Source organism: Sapajus apella, unplaced genomic scaffold, assembly GCF_009761245.1.
Source record: "Sapajus apella isolate SASKATOON/1434 unplaced genomic scaffold, GSC_monkey_1.0 scaffold15, whole genome shotgun sequence".
Lineage (NCBI taxonomy): Eukaryota > Metazoa > Chordata > Mammalia > Primates > Cebidae > Sapajus > Sapajus apella.
Genome location: NW_022436955.1, coordinates 17,266,979 through 17,284,651, shown reverse-complemented (window position 1 = coordinate 17,284,651; position 17,673 = coordinate 17,266,979). Strand labels below are relative to the sequence as shown.

At 51.4% G+C, this 17,673-nt stretch overlaps 1 protein-coding gene across 2 annotated transcripts in view; it reads left to right on the top strand.

Moving 5' to 3' along the window:
• Nucleotides 1-17,673, top strand: part of IL34 (interleukin 34) — a 75,403-nt gene that overhangs the window by 56,085 nt on the left and 1,645 nt on the right. The window contains exons 2-6 of one of the 2 annotated variants that reach the window (XM_032284428.1): nt 3,872-4,289; nt 12,123-12,256; nt 14,035-14,112; nt 14,443-14,604; nt 17,483-17,618. In XM_032284428.1, coding sequence (XP_032140319.1) covers nt 4,262-4,289; nt 12,123-12,256; nt 14,035-14,112; nt 14,443-14,604; nt 17,483-17,618 — 538 coding nt within the window. In that variant the 5' untranslated portion in view covers nt 3,872-4,261. The remainder of the gene's footprint in view (nt 1-3,871; nt 4,290-12,122; nt 12,257-14,034; nt 14,113-14,442; nt 14,605-17,482; nt 17,619-17,673) is intronic. The other variant, XM_032284429.1, reaches the window with a different exon arrangement.

Below are 17,673 nucleotides of genomic sequence, written 5' to 3'. Positions count from 1 at the left end.
TGTGTGTGTCCTGAACATGAAACTGTACCACCTCTTAAGGGCTGGGGTGCAGGCTCTAGAGTTAAACTGCCAGGATTCTAATCCAAGTTTCATATTCCTTTCCTGGGGAGGTAGTCTTTGTTTTTGGACAGAGGACAGAGGAACCAAAAACAAAGCAGTTGTCTTAGGAAAGGAGGGGGCAGTGAAGTCCACAGGATGAGCAGGGCCTTACTGCCCCAACTGGTGGACATCACAATGTGGGCCCAGCACAAGAATTTATTTATTTATTTTTGTTTTTTGAGACAGGGTCTTACTCTGTTGCCCAGGCTGGAGTGCAGTGGTGTGATCCTAGCTCACTGCAGCCTTGATATCCTGGGCTCAAGCGATCCTCCTACCTCAGCCTCCTGAGTAGCTGGGACTACAGGCATGTACCACCCACTTGTCTAGGGAGTTTTTTTTTTTGAGATGGAGTTTTGTTCTGTCACCCAGGCTGGAGTGCAGTAGTGCAATCTTGATTCACTGTAATCTCTGCCTCCTGGGTTCAAACAGTTCTCCTGCCTCAGCCTCCCAAGTAGCTGAGATTACAGGCACCTGCCACCATGCCTGGCTAATATTTGTATTTTTAAAAATTTATTTTATTTTCTAATATTTGTATTTTTAATAGAGACAGGGTTTCACTGTGTTGCCCAGGCTTGTCTTGAACTCCTGACCTCAGATGATCCACCTGCCTCAGCCTCCCAAAGTGTCGGGATTATAGGCATGAGCCACTGCACCCGGAGGGAATTTTTTTGTTTTTAATTTAGCTTTTATTAAGTCAAAGTTATATCTGTACCTGAATTAAAGAATCAAATAGTTCAGTGTGACATTACACACAATAGCAAGTCTCTGCCTTTTCCATTCTTCCTGTTTTCTGCTTTCCAGACACAGGACTTTCAACTTTTTAATTTTTTAATTATGTACGTATTTTATTTTTTTAGAGACAGGGTCTTGCTATGTTGCCCAGGCTGAAGTGCAGTGGATGTTCACAGGCGCGATCCCACTACTGATCAGCATGGGAGTTTTGACCTGCTCTGTTTCCGACCTGGGCCAGTTCACCCCTCCTTAGGCAACCTGGTGGCCCCCCGTTCCTGGGAGGTCAGCATATTGATGCCAAACTTAGTGCGGACACCCGAGTGGAATAGCGCACTACAGCCCAGAACTTCTGGGCTAAAGCGAGCCTCCCACCACAGCCTCCTAAGTAGCTGGAACTACAGGCATGCGCCTGGCAGGACTTTCAACTTATTAATGTCCACAGGATAAGCAGGGCCTTACTGCCCCAACTGGTAGACATCATAACACAGGCCCAGTGCAAGAATTTATTTTTTATTTTTGTTTTTTGAGACAGAGTCTCACTCTATTGCCCAGGCTGGAGTGCCAGGCTCTCTATATATCAATGATATAAAGAGATATATAGCATTTTTTTTTTTTTTGTTTAAACAAGGTCTTGCTCTGATGCTCAGGCTGGAGTGCAGTGGCATCATCATGGCTCATTGCAACCTCTGCCTCCTGGGCTCAAGCAATCCTCCTACCTCAGCCTCCCGAGTAGCGGGGACTACAGGTGCATGTATTGTACCCAGCTAATTTTTGTGTTTTTTGTAGAGATGGGGTTTCACCATGTTCCCCAGGCTGATCTTGAGCTCTTGGGCTCAAGTGATCCTCCCGCCTCAGCATCCCAAAGTGCCACAGGTGTGAGCCACTGTGCTTGGCCTAAAAAGCATTCTAAATAGTTGTGTCTTCATTTCAGGCCATATCTATTGATTTCCCACCAGGGAAGATTTAGCTCTTGTCACCTCCTTCCCTCTCCACACACCTGTCCTCTCTGACCTTCGTCTTCCCAGTATCCTTAAGTCATGATTCAGTGAAACTAATATTCACTTTTTACTCATTACTGTGACTTTGGAAAATGCTTTTCACCACTGAATGATGTAGACTGCTATGACAGCCTTTACTTCTTGTGCAACTTTCTCTGCATGAATTTCCCAATGACTGCTGTAAGCCCCAGGGATGGGCAAAGCATGTTCTCAAACTCTCACTCCACCCCATGCCAGCCCTGAGAGAGAGAGAGAGAGAGAGAGACAGAGAGAGACACAAAGAAAAACAGAGACAGAGAGAGAAAAAGAGAGTGACAGAGAGAAATACACAGAAAGAGAGACAGAGAGAGAGATAGGGAGACAGAGAGACAGAAAAACAGGGACAGAGACACAGAGACAGAGACAGAGAGACACAGAAACAGGGAGACAGAGATGGAGACAGAGAGACAGAAAAACAGGAACAGAGATACACGGAGAGAGACAGAGGGATACACAGAGAGAGACAGAAAGAGAGACAGGGAGGTAGAGACAGAGAGACACACAGGGAGACAGAGAGACACACAGGGAGACAGATGGAGAGGGACAGAGAGACAGAGAAAGGAGAGACAGAGAGAGAGAAAAGAGAGACAAAGAGACTGAGACAGAGACAGAAAGAGACAAAGAGAGACACACAGAGAGGCAGAGAGAGGCAAGCCGGAGTCCTCCCAGGATTGGGGAAGGCCACTCTTTTTTCTGAGATGGAGTTTTGCTCTGTCACCCAGGCTGGAATGAAATGGCACTATCTCGGCTCACCGCAACCTCCGCTTCCCAGGTTCAAGCGATTCTCCTGCTTTAGCAAGGAAAAGGAAGGAACTACACACGGTCCCCAACTTACAATGGCTCCACTTACATTTTTATTTTTATTTTTTATTTTTGAGACAGATCTCTCTCTGCCACCCAGGCTGGAGTGCAGGGCTGCAAGCATGGCTCACGGCAGCCTCGACCTCCTGGTCTCACGTGATCGTCCTACCTCAGCTTCCCGAGTAGCTAGGACCTCAGGCGCGTGCCACCACGCCTAGCAAATTTTTTGTAGAGATGAGGTTTCACCATGTTACCGAGGCTGGTTTCTAACTGCTGAGCTCAAGCGATCTGCCCGCCTTGGCCTCCCAAAGTGCTGGGGTTGCAGGCGTGAGCCATCATGCCCGTCTCACAATTTTTTGACTTTACAATGGTGTGAAACCATCACAATTTTGAAATAAAGCACTGTATTCAATAAATGACTTGAGATATTCAATACTTCATTATAAAATTGACTTGGTATTAGATGATTTTGCCCAACTTTAGACTAAGGTAAGTGTTACGTTTCAGGGAGGCTAGGCTAAGCCAGGGTGTTGGGGAGGTTTGGTGTATTAAATGCTTTTTTTTTTTTCCTTTTTTTGAGATGGAGCCTTGCTCTGTTGCCCAGGCTGGAGGACAGTGTCGCTACCTTGGCTCACTACAGCCTCCGCCTCCTGGGATCAAGCAATTCTCCTGCCTCAGTCTCCCGAGTAGCTGGGATTACAGACATGCGCCACCATGCCTGGCTATTTTTTGTATTTTTAGTAGAGAAGGGGTTTCACCATGTTGCTCAGGCTGGTCTCGAATTCCTGGGCTCATGCAATCCTCCCTTCTTGGCCTCCTAAAGTGCTGGGATTACAGGCATGAGCCACTGCACCTGGCCTTTTTTTTGGGGTGGGAGCACGTCCTCTTTTTTAACTTGCCCCGCAGCCTGAGTCATTCATGGCCCTCGATGTGTGAACTCACACCACCTGTTCATTCTTGGTCCTGCTTTTGTTGAGGCCCCAGGCTGCCAGCTGGTGTCATCGCAACTCGCTCATGGGCTGAGGATGCTCAAGTGTCCCGAAGTCATTTCTCATGTGAGCCCTGTCCAGTTGCCAGGGCAGGGTGGTCCTGTGCAGGTTTTGCATGCGGTGGGCACGGTGGCTCCTCCAAGCCTGTGGCTGATGGCTGAGTGGTAGCACTGCTCTTACATAATCAGTTTCTCCCCTCCTTTCTCTTCCCAGAGCCAAATTTCACACTGAGCAGCTGCAGTCGGAGAAATCAGAGAAAGCATCACCCAGCCCCAGATACCGAGGGACCTGCCAGGGGCTCTCTCCTCCTGCTCCTCGGAAAGGAAGACCCTGAGGTCATTGGTTCAGACCCACTCCTGGGCTGCCATGGGACTCGCAGCCACTGCCCCCTGGCTGTCCTCCATGCTACCGGGCAGATAAGGGCAGCTGCTGCCCCCGGGGCACCTGCCCGCTTCCGCTGCCCAACCACTCCTCCAGGGCCAGCCCTTCCCTGACTTGGTGGCCACCTCTGCTGCCCCGAGGCCATGTAGGCCACGCTCAGGCCTCCATAGACACTCTACTGGGGATGATTCCTGAGCTCCTGGGGGGACAAGGAACACTACCATGCCCTGGGGCTTCGCCTGGCTGCGCTGTGAGTACTGGGGTGTCTCTGGGGACCTGCCCTGGGAGGCCTTGGCCGAGATCCAGGTTCTGCCATGGCTATAGCAACCAGGGCATTCTCGCTGGTGAGAAGCTGTGATGCTTCCCAGCCTGACTGCAGACACCCTGTGGGGTTCCCACGGCCACCCTCTGCCCTGTCTGCTGCTGACCTCAGGCTCCGATGGGCAAGCTGAGTGGGTGGTTCTGGCTGGGTGGGCATGGTCCCCAGGGTGGTCTTAGGTTGGGACAGGCACTGGAGGTAGGTGGCAGCATCTCACTTTTCCAGGCTTGTGGGCACTGGGGAGCCGTGTGCAGGCAGCGGCAGCATGGTCCTGGGTGTGGCCGGTGGGGGTGGGGCAAGGGCTGGTGAAAGTGTCCAGGAACCCAAGACCCACCGCAGAAGAGCAGCCAGGTGCCTGGAGAAGGCAGCCTGTTCCCCTCCAACTCTCCCTCCATAACAGAACAGAATTCAAAAGCAGAAAGATAACATTGTTGGTAAAAAGAAAAATAAGTTGAAATGAGGACAGGAAGTAAAAAAAGGATCTGGAAGCCTCTCATGTCTGCTGGGTGGGACGCCAGACCAAGATCCCTTCACTCTCCAAGATTCAATTTAATTGACTCAAATTCATCACATTTTTCTGGTGCCTTCCACGTGCCCACTGCAGTCAGTCCCATGACAACAAGGACCTTGCTGTGTCGTGCCTCTGTCTCCAGTGCCTGGCACAGGGTTGAGTGCTCGGAAACTGGTTGAGGCCATGGGTATGAGCCTTGGAGGGATTCAGAGAAGAGTTGGCTCCACGCTGGCCCTTGTGAAAAGATACAACAAAGGGTTGGGACGTTAGGGACAGGTGGTGGACCTAGTGTTCTGGAAGCGCCTAGGTCATGAGGATCAGGGGTACAGCGTAGGGGACAGGCTGCTGGAAATGGTCTGGAAGGTGGGGTGGTGTTCATACAGGTAGACCTGAGGTCATGAGGCCTGTGTTCCAGGGAGAGGGACCAATGTGAGCAAAGTTTCGGCGACAGGTTGATGAAAGGCCAGGCTGGAAGCTGGTTTGGACCCAGGTGGCTGAGGCCTTGGAAGCCAGGCAAAGCGTGCCTTCCTCACCCACAGCAGGCAGCCCTGGAGGATTTGAGAGCCAGCGGGGGTGGAGTCGTGCTTGGGAGTTCCTCTGCTCCTGAAGATCAGTCTGGCGGTGCTTGTAGGAGTTGCTGTTGTTACTGTCTGCACAGGAGGAAATGAGGGTCATTCTGGAGGTGGAGGTGTGAATGAAAGGCAAAGGATGCTGAGCAGGTGGCTCACACCTGTGATCCCAGCACTGGGGAGGCCACGGCAGGAGGATGGCTTGAGGCCAGGAGTTTGAAACCAGGCTGGGCAACATAGTGAGACCCCATCTCTAAAAAAAGAAAAATTAGCCGGTGTGGCAGCATGCACCTATAATCCCAGCTACTCAGGAGGCTGAGGTGGGGGGATCACTTGAGCCCAGGAGATTGAGGCTGCAGTGAGTGAGGGTTGCATCATTGTACCGCAGCCTGGACAACAAAGTGAGACCCTATAAAAAAAGAAAGAGAGAGAGAGAGAAGATAGAAACGACAGAAGGAAAGGAAGGAAGGCCGAAAGAAAGAAAGCAAAGAGAAAAGCAAGGGAGAGGGGAGAAAGCTCCAGGAGGCGTGTCTAAGGACTGGGCTAGGACTGGCTGGGGAATGAGGGAGAGGAGGGGCAGCAGATTGAGGTGGGGGCTGGTGCTCAGGGGCTGAGGTGCTGAGGAAGTTGGGCTGCCATAACCAATTAGTACTCTTCGGGTGGCTTAGAGCAACAGGAACATATTGTCTCACAGTTCTGGAGACTGAAGTGTGAGATCAGGGTATCCACAGGGCCAGGTTCCCTCCAAAGGCACTGGGAAGGAGCCTTCCTTGCCTCTTCCAGCTCCTGGCGGCTTTGGCCTCCTTGGCCTGTGGCCAAGTCATTCAGATCTGCCTCTGTCTTCATGTGGCCGGACTCTGTGTGTCTCTGTGTCCCCTCTTTTTCTTCCAGGGACATTCGTCATTGGATTTAGGGAGCTGCCTAAATACCAGATGGGCTCATCCCGACATCCTTCATTTAATAACACCTGCAAGTGGCACAGGACAGGCAAGCCCCCAAGTGGGGCTTAGCCTGAGAGGGTTCTTGGCTTTGGCTCAGAGAGAATTCAAGGCAAGCTGCTGTTAGAAGAAAACAGCTTTACTGAAGAGGTGTTACAGCTCCGTGCCAGCTCCTGCAGAATAGGGCTGTGCCAGAGGAGTTGTACTGGGGAGCAGCTCAGGGGCATTTGCAGTCATATTTATTCCCACTTCAAATTGCATGCAGATTAAGGGGCAGTTTATGCAGACATGTCTCGGGAAGGGGTAGTAACTTTTGGGTTACTGGGTCATTGCCGTGGAATGGAGTGGTAACGCCCAGGTGTTGCCATGGCAATGGTAAACTCACAGGGTACACTGCTGGGCGTGTCTTTTCGAATGCTGCTTCTGCCCATCTATCCCTGTTTCCACTTTGCTCCGGTGTCAGAGCTCCGCCTCTGGAGTTGGTCCTACCTCCTACTTCACAGAGACCCTATTTCCAAACAAGGTCACGCTCTGAGGTTTGGGTAAATGTGGATTTGGAGGAGATGCTATTTAACCCGCAGCACAGGTTCAGATTTGGTCCCTGGGGCTGGGAGTGACAAGGCTTACTTGTCACTGCACATAGGGTCATCACAGGGAGGGGGCAGGTCCCTCTTGCCCCCGACCTGGGGCCAGGGAACCAGGAAGGGAGCACTGTACTCATGCGGACCTTTCTTCAGCCCCTCTCTGTCCTGCAGGTTGTTTTATTTATTTTTATTTTATTTATTTATTTAAAACTGAGTCTGGCTCTGTTGCCCAGGCTGGAGTGCAGTGGCACTTTTTCAGCTCACTGCAACCTCTGCCTCCCAGGTTCAAACAACTCTCATGTCTCAGCCTCCCGACTAGCTGGGACTACAGGCACCTGCCACTGCGCTCAGGTAATTTTTGTATTTTTATTTTTATTTTTTGAGACGGAGTTTCACTCTTGTTACCCAAGCTGGAGTGCAGTGGCTCGATCTCGGCTCACTGCAACCTCTGCCTCTTGGGTTCAAGCAATTCTCCTGCCTCAGCCTCCCGAGTAGCTGGGACTACAGGTGTGCACCACCATGCCCAGCTAATTTTTGTATTTTTAGTAGAGATGGGTTTTCCCCACGTTGACCAGGATGGTCTCGATCTCTTGACCTCGTGATCCACTTGCCTCAGCCTCAATCCCAACCCAAAGTGCTGGGATTATAGGCGTGAGCCACCGTGCCCGGCCGTAATTTTTGTCTTTTTAGTAGAGACGGGGTTGGCCAGGCTGGTCATGAACCCCTGACCTCAGGTGATCTGTCTGCCTTGGCCTCCCAAAGTGCTAGGATTACAGGCGTGAGCCTTCGTGCCCAGCCTATCTTGCAGGTTCTTGCTTCTGGGGTAAGATGAGGGCAGGCGGGGGTCTCTTGACCAGGGTCAGGGGTGGCACTGGCTGTGGGGTTCCTGGTATGCAGAGCATGTGGGGGACAGTGGCCTTGAGGTTGGAGCTGTGCTGCCCCTGCCTGGACCCTGTTTGGTAACCTGTTTCTCTGGATGGGTGGAGGCAGCAAAATAAGAAACTGATACTTAGGAGTGATGTTTGGGGCTGCAGCCTTAGAGGAAGGCTGCCCAGCTGGGGGAGGGGCAGATCACCTGTGGACAGGGCTTCCAGGGCAGCCTGTGTGCCCACTGTGCCAGGCTGGAAGGTGCAGTGTCACTCCACGGCACAGCCCCTGCCTCGAGGCCACAGCTGCCGGGTCCCCAGCTGCCGGGTCCCCAGGGCCCCAGAACAGGACACAGAGAAGGGCAGCTGCTGTAGGATTAGGGGGTAGAGTAGACGGCCAATGGTGATGGCCATATAGGAAAAAAGACCCAGTATGGACAGAGGTACTGATTTTTGTTTTAAAGAAAAGCTGAAATTGTGAATTTTTATGTGAAACCCCTGTGGACCAGAGGCTTGCAACTGTTGCTGTAGGTCTGCGGTTCCAGACCAATGGCCACAGCTTTACCTGGGAACTTGTTAGAAAGGTAGACTCTCTGGCCGCATCCTAGACCTGCTGAGCAGAGACTCTGGGGCGGGGCCGGATGACCTGTGCCTTAACCAGCTCTCAAGGGAGGCTGATGTCTGCTCCCATTTCTACCCCTTGAAGCAGATCCTCAAACGCACATGTAAAGTGTTCAGCACACTGTACTGTGCGGTGTTTAACTGCCTTATGGATTCACATACTAAAGTCAAGGTCATGAGTGAATGGGGAAGGTGGTACTGGAGACAAAGACCAGTTGGGGCTGGTGCAGGCAGGGGAGACTCTGGTGGGGTGATGAGGGGAGAGAAGAGTCTCTGGGAGGCTTTGAAGGAGGTCTGTAGTGGGAGAGGGTACCCAGCACGGGCAAAGCATGAGCCCAGGAGGCAGGGATGATCTTGACCTGCAGGGATGATCTTGAACTGCAAGGGTGGGTGCCAAGCTGAGAGGTTCAGGACTTAGGACAGAAAGCAAGCAGATATTGAAGGGGCAAACACTGGTTCAGTTCATGTTTATCTGTCCCTCTGGCCCAATACTGTGTCAGGCACAGGGAAAGAAAGAGAGAGGAAGTGCAAGACAGATTGCAAACTCGCAGTCTTGCAAAAAATTTGGGGCTATATGGGGCACAGGGCTTGAGGAGACCTGAGGCTCTGAGCTGAGTAAGGGCACTCCCGGTGGGAGGTCCCAAAGGAGCAAAGGTCAGGCAGGAAACCTGAGCAGGGCAGGTTTGGAGAGGGAGGTGGGGAAGTAGCAAATGGGTGGTGTGGCCCAGACCAGAGGGGCGGTAAGTACAAAAGTCTTCCGAGATGCTGGGGAGTGGGGAAAGTCCAATCAGTAATTCCTACTCATAGCTTCAGGTGGCTCAGGGAGGTGACAGCCTGCCTGACTGCTTTTGCCAAAAAAAAAAAAAAAAAAAAAAGAGGATGGCTATTGCTTTTGTCTATAGCAATAATATATATGGATTATAGCACATAAAAAATGCCCTGCAAGGCCAGGTGTGGTGGCTCATGCCTGTAATCCTAGCACTTTTGGAGGCCAAGGTGGGAGCATCGCTTGAGCATAGGAGTTTGAGACCAGCCTGGGCAAAAGAGCAAGACCTCGTCTCTACAGAAAAAATTTTTTTAATTAGCTGGGTGTGGTGTTGGCACCTGCAGTCCCAGCTGCTGGGAGGCTGATGTGGGAGGATTGCTTTAACCCAGGAGGTTGAGGTTGCAGTGAACAATGACAGTGCTGCTGCGTTCCAGCCTGGGTGACAGAGCAAGACCTTATTTCAAAAGAAAAACACTAAAAAATCTCCCGTAGAGATTTGGTACAGTCATGCTATGAACACAGATAGCGTTGAGTGATGCTGTTTTTTAAGTTCACATAACACAGGCAAAGCTTTGACAATGTGATTTTTGTTGGACACAGGTATTATAATGGGCCATCTAGGCCATTTCCAGATTTTCACTATTATAAAATAAATGCTGCTCTCTCTGTTTTTGCTCATAAATTTTTGGTTATATCTTTTGCTTTTCTTCCAATTTATTTCTAGAAGTGAATTTAGAGGGTGAAAGAGTGTGGGCATTTTTAAGGCTTAGTGATTGGAAGAGTGTGGGTACTATCAAATCCATTAATAACAAAAATCACGAAATTGCTTTTCAGGACAGCACTTGCCTCACTGCTTGGCCAGCATCACCATGAACATATTACACAGCATAGTTTTTGGATTTTTATTTTTTTTTTCAGATGGAATTTTTTGCTCTTGCTGCCCAGGCTGGAGTGCTATGTGGGCATCTAGTACTAATTATTCATTTTTAAAACAAAATGAGCTTTTAATAATTTTAATAATATGGCCAGGTACAGTGGCTGATGCCTGTAATCTCAGCCCTTTGGTATGCTGAGGTAAGAGAACTGCTTGAGCTCCGGAGTTTTGAGGCCAGCCTGGCCAACATGGCGATACCTTGTCCCTACAAAAAATACAAAAAAATTAGCTGGGTGTGGTGGCCCCTGCTTGTAATCCCAGTTACTTGGGAGGCTGAGGCATGAGGCACAAGAATTGCTTGAGCCCAGGAGGTGGAGGTTGCAGTGAGCTGAGATTGTGCCACTGTACATCAGCCTGAGTGACAGAGCAAGATTCTGTCTCAAAAAAAAGAACAGCTGGGTGCAGTGGCACCTGGCACTTTGGAAGGCCGAGGAGGGTGAATAGCCTGGGGTCAGGAGTTCGAGACCAGCCTGGCCAATGTGGTAAAACCCCATCTCTACTAAAAATGCAAAAATTAGCTGGGCATGGTGTTGGGTGCCTGTAATCCCAGCTACTCGGGAGCTGAGGTAGAACTGCTTGAAGCTGGGAATCAGTGGTTGCAATGAGCTGAGATTGCGCCACTGCACTCCAGCCTGGGCAACAGAGGGAGACTGTCTCAAAAAAAAAAAAAAGCTAGGTGCAGTGGCATGTGTCTCTCATTCCAGCTAATCAGGAGGCCACAAGAGAGGATCGCTTGAGACTAGGCATTTGAGACAAGCCTGGGCAACATGGCAAAACCCTGTCTCAAATAAATAGCCCCAACAACCCAAAACCACAAAAAACTTTTTTATTTGAATATATGAAAAATGGGCTGAGTACAGTGGTTGATGCCTATAATGTCAGCACTCTGGGATGTTGAGGCAGGAGAATTGCTTGAGCTCAGGAGTTGGAGGCCAGTCTGGACAACATGGCAGTACCCTTTCTCTACAAAAAATATAAAAATTAGCAGGCGTAGTGGCGTGCAACTGTAGTCCTAGCTACTTGGAGGCTGAGGCGGAAGGATCACTTGAGTCTGGGAGTTCTAGGTTGCAGTGAGCCATGATTCCACGACTGCACTCCAGCCAGGGTGACCGAGGGAGACCCTATCTCAAAAAAAAAAAAAAGAAAACTTATATCTGATTGTTTTAATGTGAATTTATTTACTTGCTTTATGAGTCTGATCTTTTGGATAGTTGTTGGCCTTTTTCTGTTTTATTCTTTCTGCTCTGATGGACTTTATTCATATTTGTTGCGAATTCTCTCCTATTTTTTCTGTTAAGGCACATGGAAATCGTATAGGCTGTCTTTGAAGTCACAGTGACCCCCAGTGGCAAAGGCTGGTAATGTTCCAGTGGCTCATTCTCATTTGTGGCCAGAAGAGATGCAGCCAGTGTGAGATCTGCTTAATGTCCCAGAATGACCAGACTGGAAGGCGCTACAGACCTGCTGGCACAGTTAGCTGGGAGGGACACTAAGATCAGATAGAGCAGGGAAGAAAGTGGCGTGGGTGACTGAAGAGTCATTTGTCAAATTGGAACCAGAATCCAGGATGATGGATCTCCTGAATGCCTGGCTGGAAAACCCAGCAACGAGCTTTGAAAACATGTCACCTGGACACCAGGGGCTGAAGTTGTCCTGGGTGGGAGGTTTTGCCTGCTCCATGGAGCGAGAGAAGCGGGGACACCAGACGTCGACCCTGGGGCGTGCCTCCTGGGGGGCTCTGGTGGCTGGCGTGGGGTGGGTGTGGACCCTCTGGACTGCTCCTGCCTTCCTGACTTTGCTGTTCTGGAGCTAGACCCCAGGGAAAGCATTCTGGATCCTTTCCCCCCCCACCACATCTTTCCTATCAGTGCACGTCACCTACAAGAACAGATGATGGTCACTCGGCTTTGGATGTTGTGGATGGTGTGGATGAGATGCAGGGTGCTCATGTGCCCTTGTTGTGTGTGGTCCACAGATCTTGGGATCCTCCTCAGCGTGGCCTTGGGGAATGAGCATTTGGAGATGTGGCCCTTGACGCAGAGCGAGGAGTGCACTGTCACGGGTTTTCTGCGGGACAAACTGCAGTACAGGAACCGACTTCAGTACATGGTAACCACGTGGGCACCAGCTGTGTCCCTGTCCCTGAGGGCTGGGGCTCACCTGGCATAGGTCTCTGGACATTCAGGGCCCTTCCTAGGACCTGTGTCAGCCCTGAGCAGACCATCGCCCGTTTCTCTGCCTTTCTCTGAAACCTACACATGCACCTGATCTGCACTTACCGACCCCTCTCCTGCCATCTCCTGGGTCCACCAGCCCTCCTCCTTGGTCTCATTTTAATCCTTCATGGCGGCACTTGCCATATGACTCAGGAACGGACACCTGGAGTTCTCTGAGGAACCCCAGGCACTTATTAGCCGGGGAGATAAAGACCTAGAAATTGGAGCGTTTGGTTCTTTTTGTTGAGTGGAAATATCTGTGTGGCTCTATGCTTTTCTTTCTTTGTTTCTTTTTTTTTTTTTTTAACTTTTTCTAAAAAACTTTTTCTTTTTTTTTTTGAGACAGTGTCTTGCTCTGTTGCCCAAGCTGGAGTACAATGGCATAATCTCAGCTCACTGCAACTTCCACCTCCCAGGCTCAAATGATCCTCCCACCTCAGCCTTGCTAGTAGCTGGGACTACAGGCATGCGCTATAGTCCCATACCCAGCTAATTAAAACTTTTTTTTTTTTTTGAGATGGAGTCTTGCTGCCCAGGCTGGAGTGCAATGGCATGATCTTGGCTCACCTTAACCTCCACCTCCTGGGTTCAAGCGATTCTCCTGCCTCCGCCTCCTGAGTAGCTGGGATTACAGGTGGGTGCCACCATGCCCAGCTAATTTTTGTATTTCTAGTAGAGAAGGGGTTTCACCATGTTGGCCAGGCTGGTCTTGAACTCCTGACCTTGTGATCCGCCCACCTCAGCCTCCCAAAGTGCTGGGATTCCAGGCGTGAGCCACCATGCTAACCTATGTATCTTTTAAAATTAATTAACTGTTAGAGACAGGGTGTCACTGTTGTCCAGGCTGGAGTGTAGTGGTGAGATCACAGCTCAGTGTAACCTCAGACTCCTTAGCTCAAGTGAATCTGTCTCAGCCTCCCAAAGTGCTGGGATTATAGGCATAAGCCACTGCACCTTGTGAGTGTCTTTTTTAACAGCTTTACTGACATACAATTTATGTATTTATGTATGAGACATAATTCACCCCCTTAAAGTGCACAACTCAATGGTTTTTAGTGTGTTCACAGAGCTGTGCAACCATCACATAATAATGTATTTTTCTTGAAGTAGCGTGTCCTCACTCTTGAGCCTGAAACTTCTGCCTTAACAGGAATTGTGTGTTTTGTTCCACCCTCCCTGTGTCCCAGAGGAAAGTGAGCTGTTTTTATCCCAGCTGTGAGCCAGGCATACCTCTCTGAACAGGACCACCTCTGCCATCAAAGGGCTGGGCCCTGAGTCCTCTCCTCTTACATCAAAATTCATCTGGAGGCCAGGTGTTGTGGTTCCTGCCTGTAATCCCAGCACTTTGGGAGGCCAAGGTGGGAGGATCGTTTAAGCCCAGGAGTTCAAGACCAGCCTGGGCAACAGGATGAAACCCCATCTCTACAAAAAATTAAGGCATTATCTGGGCATGGTGCCACACACCTGTAGTCCCAGCTACTTGGGAGGTTGAGGTGGGAAGCTTGCCTGAGCCTGAGAGGTTGAGGCTTCAGTGAGCCATGATCCTGCCCCTTCACTCCAGACTGGACGACAGAGTAAGACTAACTTTAAAAAAAAGATCATTTGGGAGGTTGGGGAGCCTGCTGGTCATTTCCACTTCTGGCCTCATGGTTTGTTCTTGTGCCTCTCTAGAAATACTACTTCCCCATCAACTACAAGATTGGCGTGCCTTACGAGGAGGTGTTCAGAATTGCCAATGTCACCAGGCTGGTGAGAATCCCCTGCTGGGCTGGGGGGACCCTGCCTCCCATGACATCCAGTGGGCCCCATCCTCAGAGGTGCACTGGGCTTGGCAGGTGGTGCTGCTGGCCTGGGGCCTCTCCCCAGCCTGACAGCAGATTAGCCCTGGTGCCTGGGCCAAGGACCAGCCTGCTCTCGGGGCTGGGGAGAGGCCCCAGGCCAGCAGCACCAGCTGCATTCACTGTCTGCAGCGGACGCCCCTGTCTGCTCCCTCTGCAGGGGCAAGTCCCTGGTGAGAGGGTGGTCCGAGCCCAGAGGGCTCGTGTCTCGGGGGTTGCAGTGACTTCCCTGTCTCTGCAGCAGAGGGCCCGGGTGAGCGAGCGGGAGTTGCGGTATCTGTGGGTCTTGGTGAGTCTCAGTGCCACTGAGTCGGTGCAGGATGTGCTGCTCGAGGGCCACCCGTCCTGGAAGTATCTGCAGGAGGTGCAGACGCTGCTGCTGGATGTCCAGCGGGGCCTCACGGTGAGCCGTGCAGCGGGTGGCAGGCAGGGCGTGTGTGTGCACAGGTGCGTGCATGTGTGTGTATGAGTCTATGAGGTGTGGCCAAGGGCTGGTGAGGAGAGGGGTGAACACACGGAAAGATGGCACCAACCGAGGGGCGTGGGAAAGTGGGGGAGGGGTGCAGGCAGGAAAAGAAGCCTGTGGAAGGAGGAGGCGGTCACTGTTCCATGCCGACCAGGCTCGGGGTACAGGAGATGCCCCTGAGACTCTGTTCTAGCCTCTGCCTCTCTCCCTGTGGATCCTGGGCCAGTCATCCTACCCTCTTTGTTTCTGCAACATGAGGGTCGTGGAGGTGGGGGAGGGGGAGTGGGGAAGAATAGATGGAGCACAGGGAATGTTTGGGGCAGTGAAACTGTGCTGCAGGCCGACCATGTCTCATGCCTGTAATCCCAGCACTTTGGGAGGCTGAGGCGGGTGGATCACCTGAGGTCAGGAATTTGAGATCAGCCTGGCCAACATGGTGAAACCTGTCTCTACTAAAAATATAAAAAGTGGCCGGGTGTGGTGGCGCACACCTGTAATCCCAGCTACTTGGGAGGCTGAGGCAGGAGAATTGCTTGAACCTGGGAGGTGGAGGTTGCAGTGAGCTGAGATCCCATCATTGCACTCCAGCCTGGGTGACAAGAGTGAAAAGCCCTGTCTCAAAATAACAACAACAAAAACAAAAAAAGCCAAAAACCCTGCAAACTATGCTGTATAATACGTTCATGGTGGATACGTGAGAGCACACATTTGTCACAACCCACAGAACTGTACAACACAGAGTGTGAACACTAATGTAAATTATGAACTTTAGTTAATTTAAAAAAAAACAAAGAGATTCCCCTATCTCCACCCCACTCAGAGAAATTGATCTGAGGCCTCAGGGATATTGTCCTCTAAAGAGCCTGAGTTGTAGTAAAAAAACAAGGTGGCAGGATGACCCATGCAGGCTGTGTGTGCTGTGGGACCCCTCCCTGTCCCCACCTACCCTCCTCAGGAGTCTGGTGCACACCTGTCCTGGGGACCCACCTGCTGCCCTGCTTAGCCAGCTGCTGACAAGGTCCAGCCCGCGGGCAGAGCATCCCAGGCCAACTGTAAGCTTCGGATGGCAAAAGGGCTTAGGGACCAGCACCTGTTTTTGCAGCTGCCTAGAGCTTTCCTGGGAGGAGACTGGTGGGAAGGCTCCCAATTCTTACAAAGCCAGGAGACTCCTTGATCTCCTTGGTGGCTCTTTTTCTTGTTTTTCATTTCATTTCATTTTATTTATTTATTATTTTAGAGATGGGGGTCTCGCTATGTTTCCCAGGCTGGTCTTGAACCCTGGGCCTCAAATGATATTCCTGCCTCAGTCTCCCAAAGTCCTGGGGTTACAGGCATTAGCCACCCTGCCTGGCCTCTGTGATGGCTTTTGTTTGTTTTGTTTTGAGATGGAGTCTCACTCTGCCACCCAGGCTGGAGTGCAGTGGCGCGATCTTGGCTCACTGCAACCTCCACCTCCGGGGTTCAAGCAGTTTTCCTGCCTCAGCCTCCCGAGTAGCTGGGGTTAGAGGTGCCTGCCACCATGCCTATTTTTGTATTTTTAGTAGAGATGGGGTTTCGCCATGTTGGTCAGTTTGGTTTTGAACTCCTGGCCTCAAGTGATCTGCCTGCCTCAACCTCCCAAAGCGCTGGGATTACAGGTGTGAGCTGGCACGCCCGGACGTCTCAGTCTTTTCATGGCCTTCCGCCTGGTGTTTCCATGTCTCTGTGACCTTTCTCTTACAAGGACATCAGTCATTGGATTAGGGCCTACCCTAAATCCAGGATGATGTCCTTCTGAGATCCTCTGCAAACACTCTATTTCCAAATAGGGTCACCTTCACAGGTACCAAGGGGTAGGACCAAGACACAACTTTTTCTTCCATTATTTTTTTGTTTTTTTTGCTCTTGTTGCCCAGGCTGGAGTGCAATGGCGCAATCTTGGCTCACTGCAACCTCCGCCTCCCAGGTTCAAGCGATCCTCCTGCCTCACCCTCACGAGAAACTGGGATTACAGGTGTGCACCACCAGGCCCAGCTAATTTTAATTTTGTATTTTTAGTAGAAACGGGTTTCTCCTTGTTGGTCAGGCTGGTCTTGAACTCCTGACCTCAGATGATCCACCTACCTCAGCCTCCCAAAGTGCTGGGATTACAGGCTTGAGCCACTGCACCTGGCCAAGACACAGCTTTTGGGGGGGAGGAGACGGACACAGTTTGGCCCAGGACATGTTGCCTGGGCTGTCACCCCTTTCCAGAAGATCATCCCCCACCTTTCCCATGATGCTTTCTACAGTGGCCCTGACCTCCTGCCTGGGGACTTCCCTCCCTCGGTGCCACGGTGCACCCCGCATGACCCTTTTGTTGAGTCTCGTGGAGAGAAACCACCCGAGCTTGGAGCTGGACATCCTGCCCTGCCTATGTGACTTAAGCCTCAGTGTCCCTATGAGGGCCTTCTGTTGTTCCTTGGAGTTGATGGAAGTCTTTGCTTCCTGAAGGACAGTTTCCCCAGGTCAGGGGGTCCTCACGTGGTGGTGGGTGGCCGTTCCTGGGCGTGGGATGCCCCACTTTCCTCACTGTCCTGGCCTGCACCGTCTACTCATTTTTCCAAAGATGGAAAAGCGGAGCCTTGGAGTTGTGCATGGGTGAAGGGTGGCATCTGGGACCCTCCTTGCGCCCACAGGAAGAAGATGGTGAGAAATAGCGATCCAGGCTCATGGCCACAGAAGTCTGGTCCTTCTTCCATGGTTTGGGCAGCTCCAGGTGACTGGACAGCCCCCACGGCTCTCCTGGGGTACGGCTCCATCTTGCCACCGCTCCTGATGGCTTCCTCCTTTCTAGGACGTGGAGGTCAGCCCCAAGGTGGAATCCGTGTTGTCCCTCCTGAATGCCCCAGGGCCAAACCTGAAGCTGGTGCGGCCCAAAGCCCTGCTGGACAACTGCTTCCGGGTCATGGAGCTGCTGTACTGCTCCTGCTGTAAGGAGCTGCTTCGGGGGTGAAGCCTGAGGGTGGGAGGCTGGGCATCAGGGCC